This window comes from Sorex araneus, chromosome X (assembly GCF_027595985.1).
Source record: "Sorex araneus isolate mSorAra2 chromosome X, mSorAra2.pri, whole genome shotgun sequence".
Lineage (NCBI taxonomy): Eukaryota > Metazoa > Chordata > Mammalia > Eulipotyphla > Soricidae > Sorex > Sorex araneus.
In genome coordinates this window covers 373372200-373386850 of record NC_073313.1, presented here as the reverse complement: position 1 = coordinate 373386850, position 14651 = coordinate 373372200, and the positions used below count along the sequence as shown (strand labels likewise).

Here is a 14651-nt window from a genome sequence, read left to right as displayed (position 1 = left end):
CATAGACACACACTCACACTTACAGACACTCAGACACACAGACACACCCCCACACATTCACACAGACACACCCCCACACATACACACATACACACACACTCACACACACAGACACACCCACACACACTCACACAGACACACACTCACACAGACACTCAGACACACAGACACACCCACACACACTCACACACACATTCACACACTCAGACACACCCACACATACACACACATAGACACACACAGACACACCCACACACACTCACACACAGACACACACTCACAGAGAGCCAGACACACACAGACACACCCTCACATACACAGATACACAGATACACACAGATACACATTCATATTAATGGACACACTCACACACACTCACACATACAGACACACACACTCACACAACTTACAATATACACATTCTCCTCTCACATTCATACACAGACACACACACTCACACACACTGACACACACTCTCACACTCACACTCACACACACTCACTCATGCACACCGCTGGAACCGGGCAGCACGTGTGCAGACAACCAAGACGGGACCAGAGAGGAGGGAATAGGGCAGAGGGGCAGAGGAAGGCACGCCTTGGGTGAGCGATGCACCGAGGGCCTGGGGGAGCCGAGACCCCGGGAGACGCAGGCGGAAGAGGGGGGTCGGTCGTCCCTCCCAGTAGCTGAGCGGGAGACGAGGAAGCGGTGTGATGTGGCCAGGGCCGGGGGCGGGGCCGGAGCAGGGGAGGCCTGAACACTGACCCCTGCAAGCAGACCAGCCCCAGCCACTGCGGGGGCAGCTCGGCCAGAAACGCGCGCTGCACTGGCCACGCTAAAGGCTTTGGCCCAACACAGAGTTCCACGCGGCCAGAAACGCGGCTGTGACTCTGCCCAGCCCCCGAGGCCAGCCCGCTCTGTCACACCGCAGACCGGCGCCACTGCAGCCCCCAGTGTCCGGCGCGTCCCCCACTGTGCAGGGCAGAGGTGAGCTGGCCTGGGTCTCGCCCACAAACCACCCGAAGGCCGCCTGGGTCCCTGCAGGAGCCTCTGCCGGGCGTGCAGGGGCCAGTCTTTCCCCGCCAGGCGCACTGCTGTGTCGTCCTGTGCCAGCCGCCGTGTGACCCGTCTGGATCAGGAAAGGTCCCGGAGGGGCCCGGCTGACTCTCTCCAAGGTGGCTGGGGGCCGCCTGCCCTGCCCAGGGGTGGCCCAGGCTCACCTCTCTTCACGGCCCTGGGGCTGCCTGGCCCACCGCGTCCACGCGTGGCCGGCTCCGACGCACGCGAGCTGGACCGAGAGCCGTCCTCTTCCTCCGAGCCCGAGGAGTCGTCCAGGAAGGGGCCGCTGCTGATCAGAGTTGCCTTCTGGGGGGGGACAGGGCCCTTGGTGGCGGCACCCGACCCCAAGCCGGGAGCCCTGAGGGCCTCAGGGAGCGCCCCGGGCCCCGGGAGAGGCCGCGGGGTTTGGCCCAGGACAGCGGCAGCCACCAAGCCCCTCCTCGGCCAGTCCCCTCCCCGCGGCCGGCCGGCGGCAGGGCGAGCCTCGCTGCCCTGTCTCCTTCTGCTGCGGGGCCACACCCAAGAGTGCTCGGGGCTCACCCGGCTCTGTCTTACGGGGTCAGCCCAGGTCGGTCGGCCCCTCCCACCGTCACACCGCTCAGCCCTGAGACACACGGGCTCGAGCAAAAGCAGGTGTGACGTCCCCCCTCGGACAGGGACCCTCCTGTCCTCCAGGTCTCCCAGTCCCCCGCGGCCTGGGGCCGAGACCCTAACACGCCCGATGGAGGACGAGACCATGCGCCAGGACAGGCTCCTCAGTGCAGCCGGAAGCAGCCACAGATCCCACAGCCCAGGAGCACCCACCCAGGGCCTGGGAGGATTCACCCAAGGCCCAGGAGCACTCACCCAGGGCCAAGGAGCACTCACCCAGGGCCAAGGAGCACTCACCCAGGGCCAAGGAGCACTCACCCAGGGCCAAGGAGGATTCACCCAGGGCCCGGGAGGATTCACCCAAGGCCCAGGAGCACTCACCCAGGGCCCGGGAGGATTCACCCAGGGCCCGGGAGGATTCACCCAGTGCCTGGGAGATTCACCCAGGACCCAGGAGGAGTCACCCAGGGCCCAGGAGGAGTCACCACGGCCCAGGAGGCGTCACCGCCAGCTGGGAGGACTCACCCCTTTCAAGGTTGTGTACACAGGCACCGTCACATTCCCGTAGACGAGGCCAGTGTAGAGGCCGGAGGTGCTGCAGGCCGGAGGCGCAGCCCCGTCTGGAACAGAGCAGGTCTCTCTCAGGCCCGGCACCCGGCCTGCTGTGGAGGAGCTGCAGACTTGAGCGTGTCCTGGCACGGACGGAGCCAGCACGCCCTCGGCCTGTGCGGACACGGAGGTGTGGGTTCCCATAGGGTCCCACCGGACGGAAGGCGGAGAGCCCGGCCGCTGCACAGGCCAGGCCCTGGCCCCGGGAGAAGTACCCAGACAGTGTCCTGAGGGTGGCCGCCCAGCCTGAACGCGGAGCCTGTGCTGTGTCGGCTTTAGTGCAGCCTCGGAGAGGCGGAGCTGCACACCCGGCCCAATGCTACGTCCTCAGCCCTGCACGTCTGCCTAGCGCCACGACGCCTGACAGTGGGGTGCTCTCTCGGGGGCCGCCAGCAAACCCCCTTTCCGAAGCTGCGTCGTCAGTCAGCGTGGCATGCACTTTGCCGTGAGGCGTCTCTCCAGAACTTTCTATCTCGCAAAGCCGATGTGCTAGTTCTGTGAGACCTGATTCCTCCCCCGAGCCCCCCCACACCCAGCCCTGGCCCTCAGCCCCAGGTCATCGCCAGGAATCTGGCCACAGTACAGAGTGTCCGTGTCCTGGGGACGCTCCACCGGCATGTCAGGCCCAGCCCCGCTGTGGTGCAGACTCACTCACTTTTGTGAACCGTCTCTGGGTTAAAGACCTCAGACATCCGGATGCCCGTCTTGGCGACAGCGTAAATCCTGCTCTCCTGGTGGGGAAGAGAGACGTGAGCCGAGCCTCAGGAGTCTGACAGCAGAGACGGATCCCCTCGGAGACTGTCGCCGTGAGCCTGGCAGCCTCCCGTCACACAGCGACATCTCAGGCCCCCACGAGAGCGGGACAGTGAAGGGAAGCCGACTCTCCGTGCTGACTCTGCACTCGCCCAGCCCGGGCAGTCTGCCACGGAGAACACGGTTTTGGAGACTGTCTGGAGCACAGAGCCACACGGCCGCCGAGCCTCGAGAAGAGCCCCTTGGTGCCTTACTCCTGAGGTGCCTTCGGACAGGGAACCCTGAAGCCTCTGGCTGAAACAAGGGCCATCCTCTCACCTCAGAGCATCCCCTCACCTCCTCACCTCGGGGCATCCCTCACCTCAGGGCATCCCCTCACCTCTGGGCATCCCCTCACCTCTGGGATATCTCACCTCTGGGCCTCACCTCTGGGCATCCCCTCACCTCAGGGCATCCCCTCACCTCGGGGCCATCACCTCACCTCTGGGCCATCCCCTCACCTCTGGGCCATCCCCTCAGCTCTGGGCCATCCCCTCACCTCTGGGCATCCCCTCACCTCTGGGATATCTCACCTCTGGGCCTCACCTCAGGGCATCCCCTCACCTCGGGGCCATCACCTCACCTCTGGGCCCCCCCTCACCTCTGGGCCCCCCCTTACCTCTGGGCCCCCCCTCACCTCTGGACATCCCCTCACCTCTGGGATATCTCACCTCTGGGCCTCACCTCAGGGCATCCCCTCACCTCAGGGCCATCACCTCACCTCTGGGCCCCCCCTCACCTCTAGGCCCCCCCTTACCTCTGGGCCCCCCTCACCTCTGGACATCCCCTCACCTCTGGGCCACCCCCTCACTTCTGGGGCCAGCCCCTTACCTCTGGGCCATCCCCTCACTCTGAGCCATCCCCTCACCTCTGGGGCCAGCCCCTTACCTCTGGGCCATCTCCTCATCTCTGGGCCATCTCCTCACCTCTGGGCATCCCCTCACCTCTGGGCCACCCCCTCACCTCTGGGCCACCCCCTCACCTCTGGGGCCAGCCCCTTACTTTTAATTATATTTCACTCAGGCGGAACACTAACGAACTTGAGAACTACAATGGAATTTATAAACTAGCTTATTTCAAAAGCAGTTGGTCCCTTTCTTTTCTCTTCACAAGGCCCCCAGCCCTACCCCGCTCCCAGGAAAGGCTCGAGGGACACCCCTAGCAGAGGTCAGCCCGCCCTGGGCCTGGCGGCACAGCTGCCCTGGACACGGCGTCCAGCTAGGCAGGGCTGGAACGCGGTGCCAGTAAGTGAAATGTACTTGGATGTCGAAGTCTCTGGAAATCTCTACACTGTGAAAGAGGCCGAATCGGCTTCTCCCAGCCTGGAGGGGACCCCAGGGGCCATTGCAGAGCCAGACGCAGCCCCCAGTGCTGGTGGCCAACTGCCGGGGTGAGCTGCTGACAAGCCCGCAGGGTTCCGAAAGGAGGCGGCTGAGGTGAGCTGGGCCACGGGAGCCACGGGGCCACTACCTGGGAGGGGGAGCCACGTGCCAGCCTGAGGCCAAAGGCTGGACACAACGTGTGAGGGAGGGCCCGACCCTCCTCAGAAGGCGGCAGCCTCTCAAGCACACGGACAGGGGCCCTGGGGTTGGGGGCTGGGGGTCGAGCTGAGGAGGGGGGATCCCGGGGACACTCTGCCCCTGAGGGGTCTGCAGCTGAGGAAAACGGATATAGGAAGATTAATCCTTCCACTCAAAAGGTGAGTGTTCCCACGGAAGACATTCCCGTCTTCTAGACATGCGGCTGCTTTGACAGTCTTGGGTCTGGAAAGGCATTAAAAGGAAAATCAAATTTCTTTTAAAGTCAGTCTGTTGTTTCTGTCAAATGCCTGGGTCCGGAGCTGGGAGATGCACAGCAGGGAGGCGCTTGCCTGGCACACAGCCAGCCGCCTTCAGTCTGGCACCTGTGTCGTTACTGCAGGAAGAATTCGAGTGCAGAGCCCGAGGGAGCCCCAAGCATCTCTGGGTGTAGCCCCAAAACAAAACAAAACAAAACGCCCGGGAGAGCTTCTCCCGCCAGACGTGTGCAGGGCCTCACTGGACCCCACACAGCACCTCCGCCCGCCAGCACCACCTGGCACAGCCCTCCGGCCTCGGCAGGTCCAGCAGCACTGACCTGCAGGGCCGGGACCCCTGAACAGGACCCAAACGGAACCCCTGTTTGGAAGGTTACCCCCACAAAGGAACAATTAAAAACCCCAAGCCCCCAAATCCCTGATGCCCAGCCACTGTCCTGGGGCGCAGTGTACCCGCAGACACTCGGACGAAGCCTGCAGGGGCTTCTGTCCGGCAGGGAGCAGAGGGCAAGGCCGGTCAGCAAGAGCAGCGCCCAGGGGCCTGGCCGGTTCTGACCGCCTCAGACCCACCCAGATCATCGGCGGCCTGGAGACGCAGCCGACAGCGATTCTCCAAACGGGTTTCTGAGCAGCGAAGGTGTCTCCGCTGCAGCTCTCTCCCCCGGCCTCACTCTCAGCGACCCAGAGGGAACGCGAGGGAAGGGCCCGCGGCCAGGAAGCTGCGAGCTGCCGGCCAGCAACCCGGCCAGACAGAAGGAAGGTCTGGAGAGGAGAGCACAGAACCACAGGACCTGATGCATGCCTGCATGTGCACGTACATGCGTGTGTGCCTGAATGTACAGGTGTGTGCAAACTTGCGTCTGTGCATATACAAGTGTGTATGCAAATATGTACATGCCTGTGTGTGCATACACATGTGAATGTGTACATCTGTGTGTGCACGCTTGTGTGCCAACATGTGTGCATGTCTGTGTGTGTGTCCTGCAGTGTACATGCCTGTATGTGTGCAAGTATGTGCGTCTGCATGCATGTGTGCATGTCTGCCTGTGTGTGCACGTGAGTGCTTAAGTGTGTGCATGCCTGCCCATATGTGTGTGTGTGTCATGTGTGCGGCGGCCCGTGTGCGTGCACTTACCCAGGAGGGGAAGCGGTGCAGTGGGGGGGTGGGCGGGGTGCCACAGACCCCCAAGGGCAGCTCGTCGAGGCCGGGGGACTCCTGGGAGCCACGGAAGGAGGCCTGGTCACAGCTCGAGTCCCTGCTGTCCGAGGCATCTCTGCCGGGGTCGTCGAGCAGGTCCAGGTCTGTCTCCTGGGGCCTGGGCGGCCGAACCATGCTGATGGCGTTTCTGTTGGCGCCGAACATCCTGTCGGAGCTCAGCTGCGGCTGGCTCAGGTGCCTCCTGGCCAGCGCCACGCCCAGGCTGGGCACAGCGGGGGGCCGCAGCTTTGGGGGAGGCAGGCCCAGGGAGGGCATGGCCACGGCTCCCCTCCCGGGAGCCCTGGCCGGGTGCCTGGGGGTCAGCGCCGGGGTCAGGCTGGGGCTGGGCGTGTTGGCCTCGCTCGAGGAGGAGGAGCAGTCCAGCCGCTGGGAGCGGAACCTCTTGTCCAGCTCGTCGGAGGAGCTGTCGCGCTCCCTCCTGGCCGCGGCCGAGCTGCCCGCGGTGCTCTGGGCGCGCCACTTGGCCTCCTGCTGCCAGGAGAACAGCTTCCCGTGGCCCGGCCTCGCGGGGCCCACGGTCTCCTCCTCGAACACGGAGCTGCTGTCGTCCGACGCTGTCCAGTAGGGCTCGCTGCCCAGCCGGCCGCTCCGGGCGCCCTCCTCTGACGTGCGGCTGGACTCGCGCCCCGGCGCCCCGTCGTCCTCGTCCGAGCTGCACTCGCTGGCGGCAGCCACAGAGCTGCGCGAGGGGCCGCGGCCCACGGAGCCTGCCCGCCCGCCCCGGCTCGCTTCTGCCCTCGGACTTCGCCCATCCCCCTGCACGGGGTCCTCAGCAGGCCTCTCTGCAATCTCCATCTCTGGAAAACAAGGCCAACCTCTGAGCGCCCCGCACACAAGCGCCGGGCGGAAGCAGCCGGGCAGGACGGGCGAGCGACACTCATGCTCCCGGGGGGCAGTGGGACTTTTAAACACGTGTTTGTTATCATTGTTTGCTTGGGGGCCACACCTGGTGGTGCTCAGGGGCCACTGCCGGCTCAGTGCTCAGGGGACCGTGAGGGCTGGACAGGCTGAGCTTGCACCCCAGTCCTTGGAACCATCGCCCCAGTCTGAGTTTTTCGCTTAAATTCTCATCGCTGTTTCATTCTGGTGCCAGGATTTGAACCCGGGATCAAATCAGCATCACAGACAAGTGCTCTGCTCTGCAGCACTCCTGGCCAAAGAGACAAGGATCTGGAAGACCATGATCCACTGACACAGACTAGGACCCACAGGAATCCACTGACACAGACTAGGACCCACAGGGATCCCCTGACACTCACAGACTAGGACCCACAGGAATCCACTGGCACTCACAGATTAGGATCCACAGGAATCCACTGGCACTGACAGACTAGGACCCAAAGGGATCCACTGACACTCACAGACTAGCACCCACAGAAATCCACTGACACTCATAGACAAGGATCCACAGGAAACCACTGACACTCCATAGAATAGGACTCACAGGAATCCACTGACACTCATAGACTAGGACTCACAGGGATCCACTGATACTCACAGACTAGGACCCACAGGGATCCACTGGCACTCACAGACTAGGACCCACAGGAATCCACTGACTCAGACTAGGACCCACAAGAATCCACTGACACAGACTAGGACCCACAGGAATCCACTGACACAGACTAGGACCCACAGGAATCCACTGACACTCACAGACTAGGATCCACAGGGATCCACTGACACTCCATAGACTAGGACCCACAGGAATCCACTGGCACTCAGACTAAGAACCACAGGGGTCCATTGACACTCAGACTAGGACCCACAGGAATCCACTGACACACAGGGACTAGGGACCATAGGAATCCACTGACACAGACTAGGACCCACAGGAATCCACTGGCACTCACAGACTAGGACCCACAGGAATCCACTGGCACTCACAGACTAGGATCCACAGGGATCCACTGGCACTGACAGACTAAGACCCACAGGGGTCCATTGACACTCAGACTAGGACCCACAGGGATCCACTGACACACAGGGACGAGGGCCCATAGGAATCTATTGGCACAGACTAGGACCCACAGGAATCCACTGGCACTCACAGACTAGGACCCACAGGAATCCACTGACACAGACTAGGACCCACAGGAATCCACTGACACAGACTAGGACCCACAGGAATCCACTGACACAGACTAGGACCCACAGGAATCCACTGACACAGACTAGGACCCACAGGAATCCACTGACACAGACTAGGACCCACAGGAATCCACTGACACTCACAGACTAGGATCCACAGGGATCCACTGATGCTCCATGGACTAGGACCTTAGGAACCCACTGGCACTCACAGACTAGGACCCACACAAAATAACTTTTTGGTGGGGTGGGCCACACCCGGTGTTGCTCATGACTGTCTTCTGGTTTGTGCTCAGGGCTCATTCCTGGAAGGGCTCAGGGGAACAGACGGGGTGCGGGGGTCTGTACAATGGCTCCAGCCCCATGCAGCCTTATTTTATGAAGAAACGTGCTGTAGGGAAAACAATAATTGTCTCAGGGGAGATAATAAAAGCAGCAACCTGTGAAACCGGGCCGCTGAGCCTCAGAGACAGCAGGAGACAGCGCAGGTCAGAGCAGAGAGAAAACAAGGTCCGCCGCCAGAGAGCAGAGCACCAGACACACGGCGAATGTCTGCGAACATCCTGCAGCTAAATTTAACTACGATTAACACAAAGCAACAGTCCAAACAGCAGCGCCCGCTCCCAGGCGTCCCTGCACGAGGAGCTTGTCCCCACCCCACCCGGGCCCCGTCCTGAGCACGGCGCGCGCTGTCAGACAGCTGCCTCTAGTCTTGGCGACACAACTGGGAGGCTGGTCTCTGGCTCCACAGACAGTCAGGTGAACTCCAGGTGGACGGTGTGTCGCAAGGGAAAGGCTAACAGGAGGGCAGACACCTGCTCGGCTTCCAGCCCAGACAGCCACTCAGGCCGCGGCGCTCACCTGAGTGGCTACGGCCCTGCCAACTGCCCTTTCCTCTGCACCTGCCGTATCATAAGGCGCCTCGTCTTTGATTGGGCGATTCCTAAGTGAATGATGGACACGAGCTTAGAGTCCAGCGCTCCAGCCAGTGTGTGTGGGTCTGACTGCAGCTTCCCCGAGAGCCTCACGGCGGGCGGGGCAGGGGGGACACAGGTGCCCACAGGTGCCCGCCGGGCGTGAGGAAGGGGCTCTTCAGAGTCACCGGGGAGGGGCAGAGTGCCACACTCCCTCCCGCGGACGCGCACCCACGGGTGCCCTACCTTCCACGTCTTTTCCTTCGGGGGGCCCAAGCTCTGTGGGTGACATCCCGCCGCCGCGCTCAGCCGTGTCCACTGGAGAGGGGCTCCTCACGCGGGCCGGGAAGCACCCGAAGGCCAGACCGCTGAGGCGCTGGCCCTCCGACAGTCCAGGCGCACAGGCCGTGGGCGGCTTCTTCTCCTCCGCCTCTGCAAGACCGTTCAGGAAAAATGCAGACCAGTGTCCCCCAGTGGGTCTAACGGGGGACACACACAGAGCCCCAGGACACAGGGGCCGGCCAGAGGGGGAGTCGCCTCGCGGAACCCCTTCTACACGCCTTGGGACCATCTTCTACACATGTCAAGTGCTCAACGTCTCCTTCAATAGCGGAGAGCAAAGTACCAAATCTTTATGAAAACGATTCTCAAACCGAAAGGACAGACTCGGAGCACTAGGGCGTTCCATCTGCGAGTCCACGGGGGTAACTGCCAATCACCCACAGGTACAAGATCCTGGTTGCCAAGACAACCAAAAGCAATTTCTAGGGTCAGCGGGGCCCAGATCACATTATCATCGTAATAGCTCTTGCTTATCTTAAGTTTCCAGTACCTTCTCCGAGGAAGCTGATGGTGGAGCTGTCCCTGTGCCCATACGCTGGGCCTTAACCATGTCAGGGGAGAGGGTGCGGGGACAGCGGGGAGGAGTGCAGTGATCACACAGGCACCAGTTGGGGTGCGGCCACTTCCTGCAGCCCGGGGGGGCCACACCCAGCAGTGCCGGGGTGGAGGCCTTGGGGTGGGGGTTCTCTCTGATGCGGGGGCTAGAAGCCTCATGGATGCTAGCGGGACTGACCACCCCTGAGGGCTAACGTGGCAGCTGCCTGGAGAACCCAGTGTCAGACAGTGTCCAGGGAACCCAGCGCCTCACTGGACAGCACCGAACCCTCAGTATAGAACCACCGTCACAGTGTGAAAGCGGGCAAGGCTGAGAGGTGAAACCCAGCCGGGCCGCACCTCCCCCTGCCCACCCCACTGTCCAGCCGGGCCGCACCTCCCCCCTGCCCACCCCACTGTCCAGCCGGGCCACACCTCCCCCCTGCCCACCCCACTGTCCAGCCGGGCCTCACCTCCCCCCTGTCCACCCCACTGCCCAGCTGGGCCGCACCTCCCCCCTGCCCACCCCACTGTCCAGCCGGGCCGCACCTCCCCCCTGTCCACCCCACTGCCCAGCTGGGCCGCACCTCCCCCCTGCCCACCCCACTGCCCAGCCGGGCCTCACCTCCCCCCTGCCCACCCCACTGTCCAGGCTCTGTGGCCTAATGGGGCCACGTGGCTGTGGGAATGGAAACGAGTTCGAATTCAGGAAAGGATGAGTTTCGGCTCCTCGCTCGTCTCATCACTTCCGGGGGAATGAGATGAGATCTGTGCAGCTGGACACGTACCCTGGAGCCTCGACTGTGCTATTCTTATCTCTTCCGTTTGGGTCTGGTTGATCAAACGAAGGCTCTGATTCTCCAGTTCCAGCTAAAATAGTAAAGTGGCATCCTTTATACAGAAATAACATTTCTAAAGTGTACTAGCAAGCTATACTATTTAAGAAATACCAACACCTAATTATGTACAAGCTACATAGAGAAGAAATAGTATCAGAAAACCTAGTTAATTATGTCTTCAATGTTTACTCAGAATTCATATTTCTGTACTGTAGCTTTTTTTCTCAGGACTGGAGTGATAGCACAGCGGGTAGGGCGTTTGCCTTGCACACAGCTGACCAGGGTTTGATTCCTTCATCCCTCTTGGAGAGCCCAGCAAGCTACCGAGAGTATCCCACCTATACCGCAAGCTACCCGTGATGTATTCGAAATGCCAAAAACAGTAACAACAAGTCTCACAATGAAGACATTACTGGTGCCCGCTCGAGCAAATCAATGAACAAGGGGACAACAGTGCTACAGCTTTTTTTCTAAATTAAGAATTTTGAATCTTTTCACCCCTATGCCTTTTCATTAAAATTTATTTGAGGGCTGGTGCAATAGCACAGCAGGTAGGGCATTTGCCTTGCACGCGGCCGACCCAGGTTCGATTCCCAGCATCCCATATGGTCCCCGAGCACCACCAGGAGTAATTCCTGAGTGCAGAGCCAGGAGTAACCCCTGTGCATCACCGGGTGTGACCCAAAAAGAAAAAAAAAATTATTTGAATCCAAATTATCTCAACATTCAATCTACCATATAAGCCACTTAATGTAAACGTCTCATATAGCACATCAATTTTATGACAGATACCATATTCTACAATTACAAACAAAGTGATTAGAACTAGAGTCAATTAGAAGGACTGTGTCCACTGATGGTCAAAGCAACACGGATCCTGAGAGAGTGTCAGGCAGGACGGACAAAGCCGCCTCATCTCACGTTCCCGTGACGCAGCAGCTCCCCCAACTGACCAGAACCCGCTTCCCTCCCGGCGTTCGAGCGAGGCAGAGAGAAGTGGGAAGACTGCACCGTAAATACCTCGTTTAACTTCACCGTCACCCATTCTTTGATCTTAGCAGCTTTCTCTTCTATTATTTTAGCTTCTTGTATCCTCATTTGCTTCTGAAATAAATAACATTTTCACTTTGTTGAGTTCAAACATAAGCTCACCATGGGACGTCACAAATTAAAAAGGTTTACTTAAAACCTGACTGGCTTCCCCAACCCATGTTTGAGCTCCCAAACCATAAGCTGAGAGCCTTTTCTGCCTTTGGGTCTGTTCCGCGGCCACACCTGGCGGTGCTCAGGCCCTGTCCTGGCTCTGCGGCCAGTGAACCTGGAGCTCGGGTTCAAGGCAAACGCCCTGCGGGCTTCACTACTTCCCGGCCCAGGTATTGAGAACAGCTCTCTGGCAGAAGCCACGTGACCCAGCAAAGCACACGTGCAAATATAAAGTAAAAATGAGCCCCATTCTCCCGCTCAGGAATGAAGGCACTGAGTTTATCCACAAAACAAACCATTTCTGAAAATGATCCTGGCTCCAGACCCAAGGCGAGAGGTGAGGCGGTGAGTGAGGGCACGACAGACCCCCCACGGCCCTGCCCACTTCCTCTCAAGCACTAGTCGAAGATCCAGGAAAAACAGAACCGGGAAATTCTAGCTCATATTTCCCAATTTTAAGATCTGGTTCTGGTCACAAAACTACTAAGAATGTGACTATCGTATAAATCACGGAATCTGAGGGCAGAGGATGGTGAAAAACTAAAACTCCCAGATCCCCACAAAAATACACTGAAGATAACACTCCAACAGTTCCATGGCGGCCACTTCATGGGGGCTACCAAGCAGTCCAGGGCGGGTGGGGTCAGTCCTGGCAGTGCTCAGCTGGGCTGGAGGGTGCAGGCCTGGTGCTACGGGCGCACCCCCAGTGCCCAGGGATGTGGCTAGGGGGATTTGAGCTCTTTCCTGGGTCCCCATAGTGTCATATTTATGATGCTACATAACCATTTACTTTTTTTGGAGGGTGGGCACACCCAGTGCTGCTCAGGGCTTCCTCCTGGCTCTGCACTCAGGGATCACTCCTGCTTGTCTCAGGGGACCATATGGGATGCCAGGGTTTGAACCTGGGCTGGCCACATGCAAGGCAGGCACTATACCCAGTGTCCTCCTGCAGTAAACTTGACTTCAAGCTATTTTTGGGTTTTTGGACCACACCTTGCAGTGTCCAGGACTTACTCCTGGCTCTGTGACCAGGGATTACTCCTGGCTCTGTGACCAGGGATTACTCCTGGCTCTGTGACCAGGGATTACTCCTGGCTCTGTGACCAGGGATTACTCCTGGCGGGGTTCCAGGGAGCACATGGCCACGTGCAAGGCCAGCCCTGAACTCCTGCAGTATTGCTCTGGCCCCTCATCAAACCCTTCGTGCAGAGTCTCCATCTGGAAGGGATCAGGCAACACCTTTGGGAAATGCCCTTCTACTGGCACCTTTCAGCAACAAATACCTGACCCTATGGCTTGGCCAAAGAAATGTTCCCTGCCTCTGCAAGGCCGCTGTTCCTTGCTGGGCAGAGAGTTCCGCATGCGCGAGGGCGCCTGCCCCCTCCTGCCCTCAGCCTGCCCCCTGCCCACTCGGAAGCCGCCCCTCCTGACCTGCTCCTCCAGCTGCCGCTCCAAGCTCTGGATGGCGTCATCTCTCTCCTGGATCAGGGCCTCCAGGTCTTGGCACTTTCGGTACAGCCTCATCTCTGATTCGCTGGTCTGAATGTTAGCTGCCTTTAATTTCTCTTCCATGACTTGTACCTACAGGCAAAGGAGAAGCTGCTAAAAACAGGCACGCACTGAGCTGGTCAGATCGTGGAAGCTAGACCCTAGTGTGGACACTAACGCGACGCCCACGTGTCAGCTTTGCCCAAGGGCGATAATGACCAGCAAGTTCTGATGCGCTTCACGTCGCTACAACCTCCAGGCCTTGGGCTCCGCAGGACTCAACTAGGTAACGGTGGTCCAGGAGACGTCCAGTCTCCCGATCCCACCGTCCAAACAAGGGGGGACACAGAGAAGGTCAGTGGTGAGCGAGACTGGTGAAATGACCTGGTACAAGAATGCACTTGAGAAAAAAGACTTTGCGCTTAGATGGGAATTCCTAGACGGCGTGGGAGGCCCAGCGACAGGGACAGCCTTGGGTCCCTCCGCACGAGTCCCAGGAGAAGCACAGCACAGAGCCCGGAGCCGCAGGAAACGCTCAAGAGGCCGTCAAGCCGCCTAAATGAATGTCCATCTTTCCTACCAAGGCCCAGACTGACCCGGCAGCTGGGGACCCAGGAGGACAGACGCCTGCTTCTGCATGCTATGAGGAAAGAAGCACAGAGGGGGGTCCAGACCAGGACGGGGAGACGGCGCCAGCCGGGCCTGGCAGCAGGCCCCAGGGTCTGAGACAGCAGGGGCAGCGGGGAGGCGGGTAAGGCCAGAAAGGACGTGGGGAGGGGAGGGCAGGCCCTGCACCGTGCGGCCTGCGTGCCCGCTGCATGCTGGGGAGCGAGGGAGTGTAAGCGCGTGAAGACGGCTGCAGCTCGAGGATGCAGACGCCCCCCACACACACCCCTGCCCCCTGCCCCCAGCACGGCAGGTGAACGCCGGGACGGTGCGCCTTCGGCGTCTGGGGGTGAAGCAGGCGCGTCACACAGAGCCACCCCGAGTCCTGCGCCCGGACGGGAAGGCCTGTGTGGACAGTGGGCAGCGACTCCACTGACCAGGGCAGGACGTCAGCAGGGCCGTCGGGAAACGTGTGTCCCCGACTAAGGCCTGAACATTCTCCCTTCAGAGACAGCAGCTGACCAGGCCCGCAAGCTGCCACTCGCTCTGCCACTGTGGAGCTCAAACAC

At 60.2% G+C, this 14651-nt stretch overlaps 1 protein-coding gene across 3 annotated transcripts in view; it reads right to left on the bottom strand.

The window, feature by feature from the left end:
• PLEKHH2 (pleckstrin homology, MyTH4 and FERM domain containing H2) overlaps positions 1–14651 on the bottom strand; it is a 64984-nt gene that overhangs the window by 35530 nt on the left and 14803 nt on the right. Inside the window, exons 4-11 of one of the 3 annotated variants that reach the window (XM_055123149.1) lie at positions 13420–13569; positions 11806–11889; positions 10735–10816; positions 9317–9502; positions 5982–6862; positions 2915–2990; positions 2176–2270; positions 1221–1365 (exon numbers count right to left, since the gene is read on the bottom strand). In XM_055123149.1, coding sequence (XP_054979124.1) covers positions 1221–1365; positions 2176–2270; positions 2915–2990; positions 5982–6862; positions 9317–9502; positions 10735–10816; positions 11806–11889; positions 13420–13569 — 1699 coding nt within the window. Of the gene's footprint in view, positions 1–1220; positions 1366–2175; positions 2271–2914; positions 2991–5981; positions 6863–7011; positions 8031–8596; positions 8724–9316; positions 9503–10734; positions 10817–11805; positions 11890–13419; positions 13570–14651 lie in introns of those variants that run through there. The other 2 variants (XM_055123150.1, XM_055123151.1) reach the window with 2 other exon arrangements.